Here is a 17,545-nt window from a genome sequence, read left to right on the forward strand (position 1 = left end):
TGATTCATTTGAATCAAGGCAAAGATCTAAATCGTGCTGCTTGGATTGTGAAACGACCATTCATCGAGTCAATCAAATCGATTACGAAACAAAAATAAACAAGTTAGGCAATAGATATATCTCCATGAAGAAATAAAAAAAAAGGAACAATTAAAAAAACTGATTAATCCGATAAAGTTTAATGAGTAAGAAATATTGCAACATTCAGATTTATTAAAATGAGAAGACAACTGTATTTATATTTTTCATAGAAAAGAAATAACTTCTTTCTACTAGTCTCTTTTGTTCTTCTGTATAGGTATTATTATTTTATACTTTAATTAAATCACACTTTTAAAATATAATTATTAATGTTGAAAACATGTCATTCTTAACACTGAAACTACCGAACGAGACAAATTGACCCACTTCCAAATTGTTATTTTGCAAGTATTTCGATTACGAAGGCGTTTCTGCGAGAGATTTTAAATTAAACTTGTGTATTTGTAAAGACACAAGACTAGGAGACCGTTTGAATCTCACGAAACCTATTGTCCTAATTCCCGTAAGAAACTGGAAACAGGTCACTTTAAGTACTGGATAGTTTTAATGTTAAAATCAAGTTCTTCCGAATAGGAATCAGAAGTCCCAAGTTTCATATTTCGTCCTTCGATCGTCGTTAGGAAACGGCCAAGCTAAACGGCACGTTAATTTTCGACTGACTCGCGGCTATTAAACATATTCGATGAAGTAACGATCGACAAGAGACATGCCCTGTCATCGACAGGGATTGTGCGACCCGGTGCATTTCGGTGACAGAGAGTTCTGGGGAAATTAATCACGTCGCATCGTTTCGACGATTGATGGCCGCGCCCCGACTCAAAAACCAGCGGTGCGAATATTCAAGGCCCGCGGCCTGATTTCTATTTTGTTGTAGCGCGGCGGCCGGTGTTGCTTGAAATAAATGCTGCTTAATTCATCATTCCTTGGTGTATTATCCATGTCGTACTACCCGCTTGTCCTCGTCGCAGATAGAACCTCGGGGAATTACGCCACGAAGATCTGTGAGATGGGTTGAGTTGACGCGGTAATACTGGTTATCATCGCGCTGATTGCACCCATACCTCCCTCCATCGCCATCACCGCTACAACCATCGACTATCTTCCACTGGAACCTGCACCTGACCTCCTGTATTACCATTCGAGCTATTCATTATATCTATCTTACACTGATCGTACCTTTCACGATGTATTGATGTACGAGAATTGGCAGACGGCACGGTAGCTTACGAATACGCGTGGATATACACTGTTGTTTGGAACAACTTGATATGTAACGTCACAAATTAAAAACTATATATCTTAGAAATATGTAAAAGAAAATGACAAAAATTATGTATCTTTATTCTTGACCAATACGCGTATGTCTATGTTCCTTTACTGTACGCAAAAGTTCTCCGATAAAAGTTGCTTGTAAGAAATGGTACTTTCTCTTTTAATCGATGTATTGGTTCTGAACTTTTGTCCGACGGTGTATATTTGAAACTTCCTTCTAGTTGTGTTTACTTTTCATTACTGTCTTCATTGATACGCGAAAAGCATCAGACATATATACTGGATTGGAGATAAATTATTTAGACGTATGCGAATGATGGTTACTTTAGACGTAATTAACTCGGCGAATCGTGACCCCTTGCTCTATGGTGCAGCTACTTTCTCATTAATACTTTGTTGAAAGAAAAGGAAGATTCCAGGTATATTCTATCTTTATGTCTTCTTTAGAGTATAATAATTAATAGCAGAAGAATAATATTTTCAAAGGAATTCACCACGAGTCTGATACAATATTATAAGGCAAGGGGTTAATGCGCCGAATGTTATTTAATGTTCAAATTTTGTATAAACAAATTTTGAAACTGTCAAGAAAATGTTTAAACCATTTCTGATCAATTCAACCTTTATTTTTGTTATGTATTTAGTTTTTTATAAACACTTCTAGCTAAATTGAAGGACACAAAATTACTTTTTAGAAATGTTATCCAAAAATATCTCTGAAATGTATAGTAATAGATAATTTAATTATTTTATTGTTACTGATTGTAAGATAATTTAACTATTGTATTGTTTTGCTTCGTTTATTTCAACATATTGCATCATTTTACGTAAAGAACTATTGAAGTTATAGATAAGCGAGTAAATATACATGCAATAGTGGGATCTTTTCTCATTCTGTAGAAATAATGTATAATAGTGTGAAGTGACTTAAATAGGTGCTGTAAGAAAAGTTTTCTACTAAGAGTGTGCGCGAAAGATAATTAAGATGAAAAGTGTAAATGCGATTCAGTGTGACGAAGATGAATTTCATTTCAAAAATGAAAATAATCGCAGATTGAAAATGTAGTTATATTTGAAGACTATATTCTAAAAAGAAATCATACTTCATACGAAGTTCAATTGATATTTTTATCACATGAATTCAATGAAATTTTTATGTAATCTAGACGGCCACGAATAACTATAAAAATCTTTGACGTCATTTTAAATAAATTAAATATGAAGGTTAATTTTTCACCACGTTTTCAGTCTACCATGACTAAGTAATAATACTCCATGGTAATGGATTCATATGCGTCATGTCTTCTGCGAATACTTGTTACCATTTATAATCTCACGTACGGGCATCAAGGTATGCGAGTTACATGTCATAACAGCAATTGTAAATTCATTAAAATGATATTAAATGGCCGTGTGAAATAGCGGAAATTATTAAACGTGGGAGAACTGTGTATCGCGATGTATGAAATCTGCAATTCAATTCACGTTAATAGGCGAATCAGAATGTATGATACGACGTCATGCAGTCCTAGGGTCAGACACTTTGATAACTAAAACCAGCTAAATGACATTTCCAACCGAAAGAAACATCTTTCGAAGAGAAACCTAAAGTTACGATTTATTATTGTACAAATAAATACAATCGAAAATAATTTTAAAATCTTATAACTCATAACACGCAAGCAACAAATTGAAAAAAACCTCTTATACCTTAAATCAAGCTAACAAAATGATTATTCAGAGATAAAAAATTACAATCATAAAAAAGAAGTAAATTACACTGAAATTCATAATGTTCTCACACGAGCATCCATCCGCAACATTTATTCTAACAAAACCCCTAATACTATAGAAAAATCCGCAGCTCGTCGCAGCGGTGCACCAGACGAAATTTACGCATTTGCTCGGCGAATAAATATGAGATAAATTTATACCGCTATTTATCCATGTTGCGAGCGCAGACAGCGGTTTATAGGTCGCGTCGCGGAACGATTGATGCCAGGTAAAACCGTCATTTGGGTATCAAACGGCAAACAAGAGTGAAACCGACAACAGGTATCCGTTGCGTAACGGCTACTTATATGGCGCCGTTACGCGCGTGATAATGCGCCGATGCCGTGCGTAAGGGTACGATGATCAAAGCACGGTATCATTGACGGTGAACGCGTGCTCGCGTGGTTCGGCAGGAGGAAAAAGGAGGACAGAGGCAGGCCGGGCAACAAAAAGTTGCAACTGCAGCGTTATTTGCGCTCGTAAACATGACTCGGCGCACTGGCACATCCGCGCCCGCTCGCTCGCTCGCTCGCTGCAAAGGTAACGAATGGGAGAAGTCGAAACGGCCACACCTTCCTCCGAAATGCACTCTGAAACCTCGGCTCGTTCTCACTGTCAGCCTCTGTCTCTGTCTATCCTGCCCTTCGCAAGCGGCGGCCGTTCCACGCTTATGTAGCATACGTAGCCGTACGTGTTTACGCTGTGAACGCGCCTCGCCAAGCGGAACTAACGATAACGAACGGTTACGAATGTAAGGGACCGGTTCGCAAAGCAAACGACATTTCAACCGAGCGTTCCGCGCCGCTCGTGCAAGAAAAGAGAAAAGGAGATGGATTGACGCGGCGACGCGGAGAACAGATGGATGGAATGCTGGATAGGCAAACATCGCGAAGGGAGGACGCCGCGCCGGGGATGAAATCTAGGCGGATTTCCTATCCGCCGCGGGAAGCAAACAACTCATGAGTTTAATTCGAAATCAATGCACCAAACGACGAGTTATTGGTGCGAGCAGGATGGGGTAGATGCGACGGTACCCGGTGTAGTCTGTGTACTGGTTTTGCCCGCCGTTACTACTATTCTCTGTTTATTCTTTTGAATTTTTAAGTTGACTGCGATTCAGCGAGATCGAATAAGCTTTGATTATTAAGACTAAAACTACTAGGCGGATCGAAATGACCTATTCCTGGCGTATTCATTCTGTAATCATTAAAAGGATAACACATGCTTTTGTGAAGAATTATTGAAGAAATTGATTTACCAATACAAAAGCTGAATCAAGTGAAGTTTCAATAGATGCACTCTTTGAGTATCTATAGAGAAATTTTGGAAAGTCAATTGAACTGTTCAGTAGTTTTAGTGTTAACACCTTATTTTTTATTTCTATCACAGCTGTTGTTTATATTTTATTAAGAAGGGATATAAGAATTTCGTACTTACTCTGTGTCTACGTTTACTCTAAGGTTTAATGACTGATAATAGAAATATAGTATATAATTTATATTTTAGGGAGGAAAATAACATTTAGATTTGTTAAATGCGGTTTGAAATTTCATTGCGAGTCTGACATGATATCATAGGGCAAGGAGTTGATGATAATTTTATTATTAATAGACTCTAAGTAATTCTATGAATTACATGGTTAGGCAAATAGTGTTAAGCTTATTTATTTTATTGCGGAAGATTGCTTACTAAGAAAAATTGTGTGAACGACAGTAACTATAACTTGTACATTTACTAATTCAATTGTATGAATACAGAAAATTGTCATGTACATAAAATAAGTAATATTTATTTCTCATGTTTTTCCTCTCGTCGTCTAGTGGCGATATTTTGTTATAACGTACTAATTATACCTACTACATTTAGAATTCAAGCTATGAAATTATTTCAGTGAGTTATAACGCATCATAGCCTCCTTTTTTTTACTCTCTATGTTAATATTTAGTAATAATAAATGGCTGGATATGAAAGCTAAAACAGAGGGAAAACGAATAACATTGTACGAGAACGAGAGAAACGGAACAAAGCTCTATCAAACTAAATGAAATTAATAGAGAGTGAGTGATATAACATATTTTTCTAAATCTCTTTCTTATTAAGAAACCTGTCTTAAGGCTATACTATTATGCATTATGAACATGCATTTAGGAGCCTTTCGGTTTGCTTTAAACTCGATATAATCTTCAATATAGCAAATAATTTTCCGGTTGAGTCTAGATTATGGAAATTGTTATAAACTCGAAGCGGAAATTAGCATTAAGTGTTACAAGTAGGAAGTAATTTTCCGTTCTCTATCATCATTTCATTCACTTACGCCACATTTTCTCGGTCAACTTAGTAGGCACGTAGTCATTAACTATGATTATCGGTGGCATGACATGATCGACTCAAGGAGAACTATTCTATAATCACTAGATTCACGTATCACGTACGTTCAGGAAAACAACCAGACAATCGCACCGAATAGTTACAAAGTCAGTTCAGTCCCACCCTTATCGTGTAGCGGACAGTTCTTCCCGCACGCTCGATATCGATATTGCATAACCAATCATTTACCCATATTATCGCACGGGCCAGTCTAATTGCGCAATACAATTACTTTACCTTGGCCAGTGGTTACGGCAACGTTTCAGTGGAACCAGAACTTTAGTAACAGTTCACTTCCTGGTATATCGAGTCTGGCGCGGCGCGGCGAACTATAAGTGGGCGCTAGAGGTATAAGGCGAACCGAAGAGAAATCTGTAGTCAGCTACGTGATTGCTGGGGGCATTCCTTTATGATGCTGGACAGGCTGCCCTGATATCCGGGGAAGCATCTGTAAACTTCTTGGCGAACTAATGGCGAGGCATGGAACAGGGTATAACAGTTAGTTTATGGGGACCATCCAGCGGCCTGATTCCGAGTGGTCAGTGGTACCGGGCCAAGGATTATCAACCACTTGGATCACAGCTAGCGACAGCTACAACAGCGATACGGCAATACGGCAACAGCGGTGCGGCCGATGTTCGCGTTCCCGTGGCCGTTAGCGCCTAGGCTCTGGCCAGGCAGACGGTACTTGGCGGTCCAGGCTCCGAGCAGCGGGTGCAGCTGCATTGAGCCGCGGTAGGGATAGTAAATTACACGTTGACTAGAGCTGACAACTGCAATGCATGCCACACACCGGCGTACATGAGCTTCTGCACGAGATGCCGTGTGTTTATGCGGCCGGTGAGTCCAGCACTGTCAGCCCGTCTAGGCCACCCGGTGAATTATAGATGAGCTGCCTTAATAAAGACATGGGAGATGCCCGAAATTCTCCCGACGTTCCACCGGCCGCAGGAACTCGACGTTCCTTCGAATTGCAAACGGATACCACGTGAGTTCGTTCGGTGGTAGCCGGGGAACGCTTTCGCGAAACGCTAGCGCGCGGTGATCGTGTTTCATGCTTCTGTCTTCTACCCGGCGCATAGTGATGATGATCGGAGAATTTAGTGATATTCCGATGAAAAATCTGGAATAGAGTTTGTGCTACTGCCTGAATGTTCATTAACTCCGAAAAGGAATATTATGAACTGAATGTTTGTCTGTGTACTAAACGGTAATACTCGATAAAATTACAAAACTTACAAAAATTGTTTAATACGTTTACTTTGCGTTTAGTTAAATTCTTTGTTAGGTTCACATTTAATTTTATATTTTGCACTTATGTTGTACTTTAATTTACTTGTAAGTATAAGGTGTTGTAGACGTTTATTACATTAACTTTCTCTACAATTTCCAAGAATATTATTGCTTTTAATCTAGAAGCTAGACTTTGTTTGTATTGCCATTTAAATTATCTACAAAAGTATTAGTTAAGGTATTAGATTAACAGCAATTAAAAATGATAAAACACATTGAATTATGCGACATCTGAAAACTCAAATTATATTTTGAATTTTTCAGAGGTAATTTCATTCTGGTACCTTGTATGACTCAGAAATTACAGAAAATGTCACTACATTCTCCGATCCGGAACGCCGCGCGACGGCAGGCTGTTCATTCGAAGCACGCGGAGACCGGCAGAATTAGAGAAAAACAAGTAATTTATCGTGCTCACTAGGAGAGCCGTGACTATGAAATACGCGGTTAATTTCGCGATTAAATTTTAAAATTTCATTCCCAGGGAAACGGTACGTAAAATGACCCCGCTTTGTCCCTCCTTCGCTTTTCCCCTTAATTGGGAAACATTCTTTCGCTCGAAAGTCCTGACCCTGTTTCTCGGCGAATTGTTTAACCGTTCTTAATTGAATTTTTATGTAACGACGCGCGATCGTTCGCGTTTAAGCGTTGCGTAAGAAATTCTCGTGTGACTCGTGTGAATGAAATAAGAATCGCCCCTCCCCCGGCAATTACCGCAATCATCGGAAAAGGAAAGTTTACCGTGCCTCGGACAAAGCTACTCGCGTCCTTTCTTCTCCGGAAGATGTCTCGTATCGCATTACGAACACTAACTGCCGCTTAAAGGACGACGCACCGGTGCAATGGCGCGCAGCCGTCCGGCGTACGCGCGAGTATCAGTGCCAAACACTGGTAGTTATGTATATTAGAGGCAGTAAAACTGATGCAAATTTATTTCAAAATTCCGCGGTGTTCTCGTAAAGTTGTTTTAAAAGTACCCTCGTAAAACGATTTCAGACCCTTTCTTCGCGCCCGCGCGCCGCGTAGACTCGTCCTCGGGAGACTTTAGCGACGACGCCTATCACCTCTTAAGTAATTCCACGTCGAACCCTTAAGGTAACGAGTTCGATCGTGAAAACGTGCTCTCGCATGGATCGTTCGCGGTCAACCGTTATACAACCTTACACGGTCGGCCTCCGGCTGGCTCGGAGTCACAATATTTTATAATACCCCGATATGACGATAGTATATTGAACGGTGCTATAACTCAGTCGGCTCTACTTTACGAAATCGCGTAAAAAGAATATTGAACGGTATACCGTGTTTTTACGGGCGCTGTTATCGTTCCCTCTTTATGCCCGCGCTGATTAACCGCACTAACCGTGAATAAACTTTTATTCGAGTTCCGAAACGGATCTATCTTTTCCTCGATGGAATAAGCGCGAGGATCGGGTCGGGCGTCAGGGCGACGCGACGCGCGCGCGAGCCCCGGATTTTCCGGTGTTGCGTGGGGATAGGCTGATGTTGAAGTTTTGGGGGTAGGCCGATGGGGAACGAAAATTTAAGGGCAGCCGTATATTATCGCGACGAAGGGGTTGTCTGAGGTTAACTGCCAAAGCTTCGCGAAAGGGTGGCGGGATCGGGTAGCGCCGAGGGGAGCTAGAGGGGCCGAGGCTGTGCCATGAATATGCCGCCATTAGTCACACGCCGAACTACGCCGTAGAAAGAGAAGTAGGTGACACGAATTTCCCGGCATTGCGCGCTCTATTGGTATCCCGAAAGTGCCGCGCGCGGCAGTAACACGAACAATTCCCCGTGAATGCGCATTTATCTCGACCAGCCTCCCACCTTGTCCCTACGCTCAACCTCTGCCTCGACCTCGCCGGTATCCAGAAGGCTGATAAAACTTCTTGAAATTGCTGCCGGCAAGAAAAGGCCCCGGCATACCGGGTTTGATATCCGGGGAAGAATCCCGCCGCGATGCCTTGTGATGGGATCGGGTTCAATATGTACTCGTAAATTTAACGGGGGCCGGTCGAGAGATGATTCTTATGCTTTCTAGGTGTGATTGAGATAGAATCTTTAACACATTGGTTGCTACCATTGTGTGAAAAGCGTTAAACCCGGCAGCTATTTCACTTTTTTCCAGCTATTGACGTTACTTAACATTGTAGGAATACGTTTCTTTTTTAACGTGTCTTGCAGAAATTATACGTTTTATGTAGTTTTTGGGAATGTTTTAGTTCAGCAGTCAATTTAAGTAATGAATATGTACAAGCTGAAGAATATTGGGACACGTATCGAGAGAAATTTTTATAAAAGGCTCTGGTAGATGATGGAATTCTTAATTCATTGCATCACTTGGATTTTAATTTTAATTAAAAATTAAAAATAGATGTCTACTTTGAACACGTGTATGTTAGAATTGAGGTTGGGAGGAAATGTTTAACACGAAACAATCATTATTTATAGGAGGTAAGTATGGTGTACGAACAAATGTTCTTTGTTGTATTATTTATATTTAATCATTTTAATAATTGTTTGTCATGCAATTCATTTTAAAACGATCGGTAAAGCTTTTCCAGTTCATTTATCGTAAATTATAAGTAAAGATAGATTTTATTACATAGATTACAATTTTAATATTTATAACAGTTGTTTAATAAATTTATTTCAAAACTTTTAATTAAATTCAGAAGATTTATATGTTACCCACAAAATTTATTACCATTTTATGAAACACTTTATAAATAATTAAACATAAATAAGTTTGGTTTCAAAAATGAGTGATTGTTGAATTTAAATTCTTCTTGTATATTACTTACTTAGCGTATATTAAAAATGTGAGTTATTTTATTAATAACCAAATAATACTGACTTGAAGTGATTCAGCTCCTCTTGAGAATCATTACTGTATAGGAAAATTCAATACAATATTATGAGTCTACATAATAAAATGCATAACGATTACATACATTCTGCGATGTGTATGTTCTTCGAGAATAGACGGCAAGTAAATATTTTCTCAGGATACCAGTGATTACACATACTCAATATGCATAGCAATATCAGACGGATATTATTAATGCAAACAATCTTGTTTGAACATCTTTTAACAAAGACGTCACAATTTCAAAAGTACTTTGGTACCTCCTACATATAATTCAGCTACTGTTACTGAAAAAACTAAAAATTGTTTAGTTCCAGAGTACATAGTCTGTAACACAGATCTATTGGTTTGAAAATGTTACTATCCGTTTTCAAATATTGTAAATGATTAATTTTCTATCGCACAGTTATCTATACCACCTGATAAAATATTTTCAAATCTGCAAACCCTGTGGTTAGAAAAAAACACAGATTAGAAATAAAAGTGTTAAATCGGATATTAATAATATAATTTCTTTCTAGTGCTTGTGTTAACTTAATATTTCCTTATTTCCTACTAACAGTCTAATGATAAAAATTCTTTAACACGGAGCTTTAATATTCCACACACCTATGAAAAGTTTACATATATTTTACTCAATTTCTATTTTATTTAAGTACAAGTACTTGCCAGTGTTTTCATGAAAGGACCACACATAATTCATGAAGCTCCGATTAATTTCGACATGTCTCGTTATCCTAAGCGCCCATTAACCGCTGTCTCACAATAACGTGTCAGGCTCGTGAAGGTTTTAAACAAAATCGAATAAGCATGTTACTCGATTCTTTCGAATTCAAATGAAATATTATTCTTCTGTTATAAATTATTATACGTTGAAGTGAAGATTGATATAGAATATACTTATCATTTTATACTTCTCCTTAATAAATTATTAATGACAAAGTAGTTGTATCGATCATAGTCGAGAAATAGATCGTAGGCCAAAGGGTTAAAGGGTTCGATCATTTTCCGCATGGTATCGATATTACTTGGTGTAGACTTGATCTCATCCCAAACGACGCTTAGCCGTTCTGGCCTCGTTGTTCTGAGTCTCGGTGCAAGCATCCCATCGAAACATTTAGGTTCCCGGTGACGCTTCTGTCACAGACAGGCCTCGTCGTTACATCTCAAAAGGCAGCAATGAAACGGTTAACTAAATTGCTGCGCACTGGCTGTCACTCGCAGAACTCCCCCTTACTTCTCCCGCGGCTTATTCTCTCGGCGATATCCGAACAATCCTCTGCGTTCGGTTACCGTACGCTCTACTTTCGCAAAAACAAGTAATCGAAGTCGTTAATGCGGTTATTTGTTCTCTCTGTCGAAAGCAGTCGATGGTGAACCGAGGCGGATAAAACTGTTGGGGGTTTGAGGGGTTATTCCCATTTAACGGGTCGAAACATTGTTTCCTTTCTTAATTATATTCCTCTTTTGAATTTAACGTTTCGGAAAACTTTTCGGAAAGTTTACGCCGAAGTTCATTAAGATAAGGAAGTTAGGGAAGTTTCAAAGGAGAAAAGTGGTATCGAGTAAAAACTGCAGTAAGGAAAGTTTCAAGAGATTTTTCGAAAATATGTTCCCTGAAACGAGATTTCCATTAAGAATGAAATAAACAGTCGAGTGTAGAAAACTTAGTTTACAATTGAATTAGCATTCACGATGGCGCGGCCCTTAATGACTTTAGGAACAAAAATGATATAGCAAAAATTCTCTTTTTCATAGCTTACGATTTGTTTGAAGCTGTTAGTCTTAATTCAGCGACGCGTGTAACGGAGTTGCATGGGTTTCAAATGACACATTAACTGTTCGACAAGCAATATTCTTTTAAATGAATTACAAATAAAGGAGTGATATTTACATGACAGCTATCTCACAGGCTGTATTTCTCATAAATTACGTAAAAACAGTTACAAACGGTTTCTTATAATAGCATGCACAAGAGAGGAAATAAATTATTTTGGTTTACTACTTGAGATAAATCCTTCGTCATCACTGTTCAATGGACTGTTTCCGCTGCAAATGATGTTGATTTTGGTCGTTTAGATATTCCCATCCTCCGCGAAAGGATAGTTCCTTCGAACTTTCGAGGGGTATTTGATTAACATAATGCGACGTATCTAATTCATATCCGGTGCCAGAACGTAATATCCGGCCTTTCGTTTCTTCTGCCGGTCGGCTCGCAATTCGTGCCTCTAATAATTTCGTCTACCTTTCCCCTAATTATACGGAAATTCGTTTCACTGGGCTTCAGAGTCATATTTATCGTTTTCTGTAATCTGTTCGTATTGAACCACAACTCTTCCTCGCCGTGGTTGTCTACGATTACTTTGATGCCGCTCACATACTGCAGCGTCGCTTCGTCTTGCGCAATTATCACTATGTTCTCAGGCACAAACGGCTTCTCGATGTTCCAGCAAGCGATCGCTGTTAGCTGAACTAATTGGAAAAATATCACGCCTCTCCGAGACGTTGCTTGCACGCCTGCCTGGCTCGCTCTTTTATAATTAGATTCGTACACTATTGGCTCGTTGTATTGACTCAACTTCAAGGAAGTCGTGTCCGTGAACTTTTGAAGGAAACTAGCCAAAGAGTTGAAGTACAGATACCTGAAAACCACTTGCAGCGTTAATAATTGATTCTCTCGAACCGATCGGGGGGAAATATAATATACTCTACGTGATAAAGTTAATCGCGTTCAGCCGGTAGTAAAGCAACGTCAATTTTGCGGTTGCATAAGTGAATTTAAACAGTGTTATCGTTTTCTTTAATCAATTATGTAATATATACATAGCACTGTGTAATTTCACTACGCTATCTCAAGAGCTTCTCAATCTTTAATTAATTATTCGTGCAAAGTAACGTTGCCTTAGTTAGATTAAAAGCTGATAACTGCAATTCTTTCACAATCATGATACCATATTATGTGATTTCATCAAGTTTTATTTATTAGGTGTTGCAATTCCTTGGTAATTGCTATTTAAAATATACTGTTATAATCTGTTTCGTGTGAACTGTGAGATCCAAGCATTGATACTAAATCGTAGTTTCCCCTGTTGTTAACTTTATTCGTATATTTATAATAAATATTGTGTAATTGGTAGCACAGACGAAAAACTGTTGATTTTATAATAGAATGAAGTTCTTTTCGTTATGGTTATATTCGTATAGAGAAATTTTGGACATACACGTACATGTCCTATCGTACTGGATTTATCCAACGTGTCTGTTTGTTCACCTACTATTTCCACTTGTAAGTAGAAATACATGAATATGAAATAAATTAAAAAAATTAATTTTCTGGAAAGTAAAGTAATATGTATATACACAGTTGTACTTAACACATTGCCGACCGGTCACGTGTTAACTCGTGTTTGGACCTGCATTAGCCACTCCAATTTTTGAAACGTGGGGGAATACAGAATATTGCAAAATATTCAAAATTATACAAAGAATATGAAAGTTTCATTTGAATTCATTATGTATAAATAAAGTATAACGAAGCTCATTTATATCGTGTCTCTTTCATATTTAATTACGGAATAATAACCGGCCAACAATGTGTTAATACTGCATTCACGTTTTTATTCAGAATGATCACGTTTTCGTTGTATCACCAGTTACACAATTCTCGTGACAACGACGTACGTAAGTAATGAATGGCAGTACCTTTTCTTATAAAATCCGTACGGCGACAATGACATTCCTAAGGTACCGTCAGTCAAGTCGAACGATTCACCGGCGATCGTAATGTTCATGGCATCGTCATCCGGGCCGAAAGCGTTGCCGCAAGTATTGTTTACCCGCCACGAGCGATCGTGATACAAGTCATAAATCAGAAGCCCGTTTTGATCCACGTCCGCCACGTATAGATAAGTATCGAGACACGTTTTTCCGACATCGACGATCGGCGTAACTAATGCTGCCTTCCCGAACAGCACTTGATCATCCGGCACAACGTATTTATGGATCAACTGATCGGTTGCAAGATCGAAGATTAGGATTTTCGTAGGGCAAACAGCTTTACTGCTAATCCTGCCGGTATCCACCACCCATAGCCGATTGCATTCGTCTATCTGAACAGATGATTTCGTTCGGCTGTTTAGCATAATTTTTAGTATACACGAAATTCTGATTTCGCACGATAGACACGTTCGGTGTAAACAAAATTCGTGTAAAAAGAATATGGTGTACCTATGAAAAAAGATATTCGTTCTAGACCTAAGAAATCAGAAAAATAGTACAATAGATCGTATGAAAGTTCATGTTAGGATTCGATTGTGTTAAATCAAATGAAATTGTGTAAACGAAAGATAATTCATTAAATCGAAATTATGTGAATGAAATTTGTGTAAAAATGGAACTGGGTGTAAGTACTTCGTTATAGATCGTGAAATAATAATCATACTTGGATGGCAGTAGTGATGTGATACGAATATACAGTTCAATATTTGCTTCGCAAGTTTTTTACTAATACTTTATTCAAAAGCTGGTGGGGCATTTTTTACTTGAAATGAAAATATCAGGCGCACAGAAGAAATAGTTATTGAAAATGAACTAGCAAACAAGTTTATTTTCGAATAAGGATGTAATGAAACGAATGAAATATTCAAATAAATTATTTTCAAATAGTAACGGTTATTTCATGTAATGATGAAAAATAAAAAATAAAAGTTTTTCGTATACATACGATAAATTAATTGATACAACATTGGAAATTATTCGCTCTTAGTACACTCGGTATTCAAACACTTCATCAGATAAATGACTTGCGTGATCATTATTAAGAATAAGAGATTAAAATAGTCGTTCAACTGAATCTGATAACGAAAGTGGAGAATTGTAACGACGAAACCACAGTTTATATTCAAGAGTGACCTAAAATCAAGAATTCAAAGAATAATAGAATTATAATAGAATGTCGCGTTATAGACGTTGCGTTAAAAATAAAAACCACTGATAACACTAGTCGTAGGAAGTTTGTGGTTTTAGAACTTCCATGCTACAATAAAAAAGAATTATTTTCGTCGTAAAGATATTTAACGAGTATCAAATAACGTTGTCCAAGATAAAGTAACAGAGCAAGTAACGAATAAAGTAAAAGTTTCATTTGAATAGTTATTTAAATAAACATTTATATCTATAATGCCTATTTATGATGCCTATTTATATCTGTAATACAAGTATACAGGGTTTGACAATGAGCATCCTGCGTGACCATTGTTCAAACAGAACAAAAGCACAAAGAAGCAACGCGAAATATCAATAAAACTGATAGGAAGATTCATATATAATTTTACAGATAACCATTAAATAAAAAAACTGAAATATTTTTAGTAAAGTTTTAAATGAATTACTCTTAAAACGATGTTTTTTAAACCAATAAACTTATGCATATTAAAATACTTTGAGAAAATCAATTTGAAATTTTCGAAAGATTGTACCTTTATAAACAGTAAAAATGAAGTAAAAGATATAAAAACGTTGATTTTAACTACAAATAATAAAATTTCTTTTCATTTTTGAAGGTGAACCTCGGAAAATTGCATATGTATTAATAATTTCTAAAATCAGTATTACAGTGCTTCATTCTTAAAACTAACTTACGTTCAACAGACCCAAATGAAACCCCTCCTTAATTTATCAAAACATCCTATAACGATAACAATCCTAGTTCCCTAATAATTCCAGTTGCAGTCACGATATTTACCGCCAATCTATACACGGAAATTAAGCTGTTGCAATCGAACGGTGTAAACCAGGACCAGTGAGGATACGGAATCAGCAATGGACCACCAGGACCCGAAGCAGTTGACACCAAGGACAATGTGATCGGTACACCGTCCAACCATTGTGGACTAGTTACAAATATGCGTCCGGATCTATCGACATCTACGTCCTGCGTGAACGCGTTGCCCAACGTGAAGTTCTTCTCCGTGAGAGGAACATTTGGCCAGGTCCAGTCCAAATATTTCCACTGGAAAGCAACTTCGAGGCCCCTTCCATTGGCAGAGTGCAGGGACCCGAACACAAATATCAAACTTAGGAACAGCACCATGTGACAAACCATTGGTATAACTAACAATTGTTATAGTAATGAGCAATAACTATTCGATAATTCCGATTTCCCACGTAACACGAGACCACCGCGCGCGGTGATACGGATGAACCGAAACACGCGATCTAATAGGTACGTGGCTACGGTCGAGTTCGCGATCCAAGGTACACTGCTACACGGAGCAGCGCTGAAACATTCTTGACAGTGGAAATACTACCACCGGGAACGGTCACTTTCCCCGTTTGATACGGCTCGAAAGTCCGGTTCACCTTGAACTGGTTATTGAGGATACCGCCCGGCGGAGTTTTACAATTCAGCGGATCATCAGGAAATGCTGATGCACGGGTAGGCTAGGTTCAAAGTAAGAGCTAGTTACGTATGCTTCCTGAATAATAGACAAATGCAAGGACGTTTCACGCGTGTAGCTTCTCTCGCCGCGGTACAAACTGAATGCATTATATGCTTCGATGAAGAAATACGAAAACAGGTAGCTTTTATGCAGTTGAGCTGTGCGTGTTGAAAGGTCCAATATTGTTGCGAAAGATTCTCGCAGGTGCGCGTTATCTGCTAAAATAATGTGATCGTGGTAAATGGAATATAGAGGGTTTTTAACGTCTAGATTCTAGAGCATAAATGTAACCACTACATGTAAAGCGGTGGGTATAGCTTTTTACGCAAAGTAAGTTTTTATATTTGTTACACATGATATTTTAATCGTTCAATATTTATAATAAGCAGTGTGTCGCAGATTTTAAGGTTCAAATTTTGTTAGTATATTCTATGGCGCTAAATAAGATAAAAATGTTATGTCAACATAGCTCGTATAGAGCTTTATTATTTTTATCGCAATTTTATTATTCTTAGAATTCTTGATTTTACGTCACTCCTGAAAAAAGATAAAGAAACTTGTGCAAGGAAATTTTGCGATTTGCAAACGGAAGGAAGTTAGTTCCTTGCATTCTAATAAAAATCAGTGGAACCAGTAATAATGTGAATAAATTCCATTACGATTAAAAAAGTTAATTTAAATAATAGAAAGTAGAATAATTCGTAAAACCGAAAAAAATCTTGAATTTCTCAAAGAAACTGTAAAATGTAAGTAAATGTGAATGACAGCGTCATATTAAAATTTTCTTTCATTCATTTAGAGAAATATCAAGTTAATATATTTGTTAAAGAAACTATTTAAATTACTAATCTATATTGGGATAAAATTTATTTATTTTTCTAATTACGTTAGAATGAACTTAGAAAGGATTAGAAAGGTTTAGATTAACTACCTTCATTATATTCACTGACAATTAGCGTAAACTTATTTTACTTTCTGAATTTTATGCGTATATTTGTATATATTATCACGAATCTATAGTTTTCGATGAATTTATTATCCGATTAGTTTCAAACCAACTGCTTCTTTTCGCATTTACGATACATATTACTTCGAAATATACCCATAATCATTGAGAGAACTGAAGTACAGTATAAAATAAAGTCGAAGAAACGCATGTCGCGCAGGTGCATGTGTTTACGGTACACAGCGAACGTGTACAGGCGTCGTCAAAAACGTTCACGGTTCGCGCGTCGAAACGTCAATAACGAATGCTCACGGAATGTGGTCATGAACGCATTAACCACTGCGTGATCAGAAACTGGATCAGCTATTTGGAAGCAGTACACGCCCACCTGAAATAGAGCTGGAAACTATTTTCGTGCAAATTCTCGAACACACCGCCGGTTATTATGAATGTTCGTCTTCGATTCCGGTGTTCCGCGCACGGATTAAAACTTTCTTTAATTCCAAACCTGCGAAATTACAGAAAACGTTGCTTAATCACTTA

The 17,545-nt window shown here is 37.7% G+C and overlaps 2 protein-coding genes and 1 long non-coding RNA gene across 13 annotated transcripts in view; 1 reads left to right on the forward strand and 2 right to left on the reverse strand.

Moving 5' to 3' along the window:
* Positions 1-17,545, reverse strand: part of bru3 (CUGBP Elav-like family member bruno 3) — a 975,444-nt gene that overhangs the window by 697,367 nt on the left and 260,532 nt on the right. The gene's annotated exons all lie outside the window — the stretch shown is intronic.
* Positions 5,583-17,545, forward strand: part of LOC143174381 (uncharacterized) — a 45,812-nt gene continuing 33,849 nt past the window's right edge. For 2 of the 10 annotated variants that reach the window (XR_012998240.1, XR_012998237.1), the window contains exon 1: positions 5,583-6,442. This is a non-coding gene — a long non-coding RNA (uncharacterized LOC143174381). Of the gene's footprint in view, positions 6,443-16,043; positions 16,387-17,545 lie in introns of those variants that run through there. The other 8 variants (XR_012998244.1, XR_012998238.1, XR_012998242.1 and 5 more) reach the window with 6 other exon arrangements.
* On the reverse strand, positions 11,506-15,896 carry LOC116429366 (major royal jelly protein 9). The gene is made up of 3 exons (XM_031982249.2): positions 15,360-15,896; positions 13,319-13,725; positions 11,506-12,258 (listed from the first exon to the last, which is right to left on the reverse strand). Exons 1-3 carry the CDS (start codon positions 15,717-15,719, stop codon positions 11,775-11,777), a joined length of 1,251 nt encoding a protein of 416 aa, XP_031838109.2. The 5' UTR covers positions 15,720-15,896; the 3' UTR covers positions 11,506-11,774.

This window comes from Nomia melanderi, chromosome 3, assembly GCF_051020985.1.
Source record: "Nomia melanderi isolate GNS246 chromosome 3, iyNomMela1, whole genome shotgun sequence".
Taxonomy (NCBI): Eukaryota; Metazoa; Arthropoda; class Insecta; order Hymenoptera; family Halictidae; genus Nomia; species Nomia melanderi.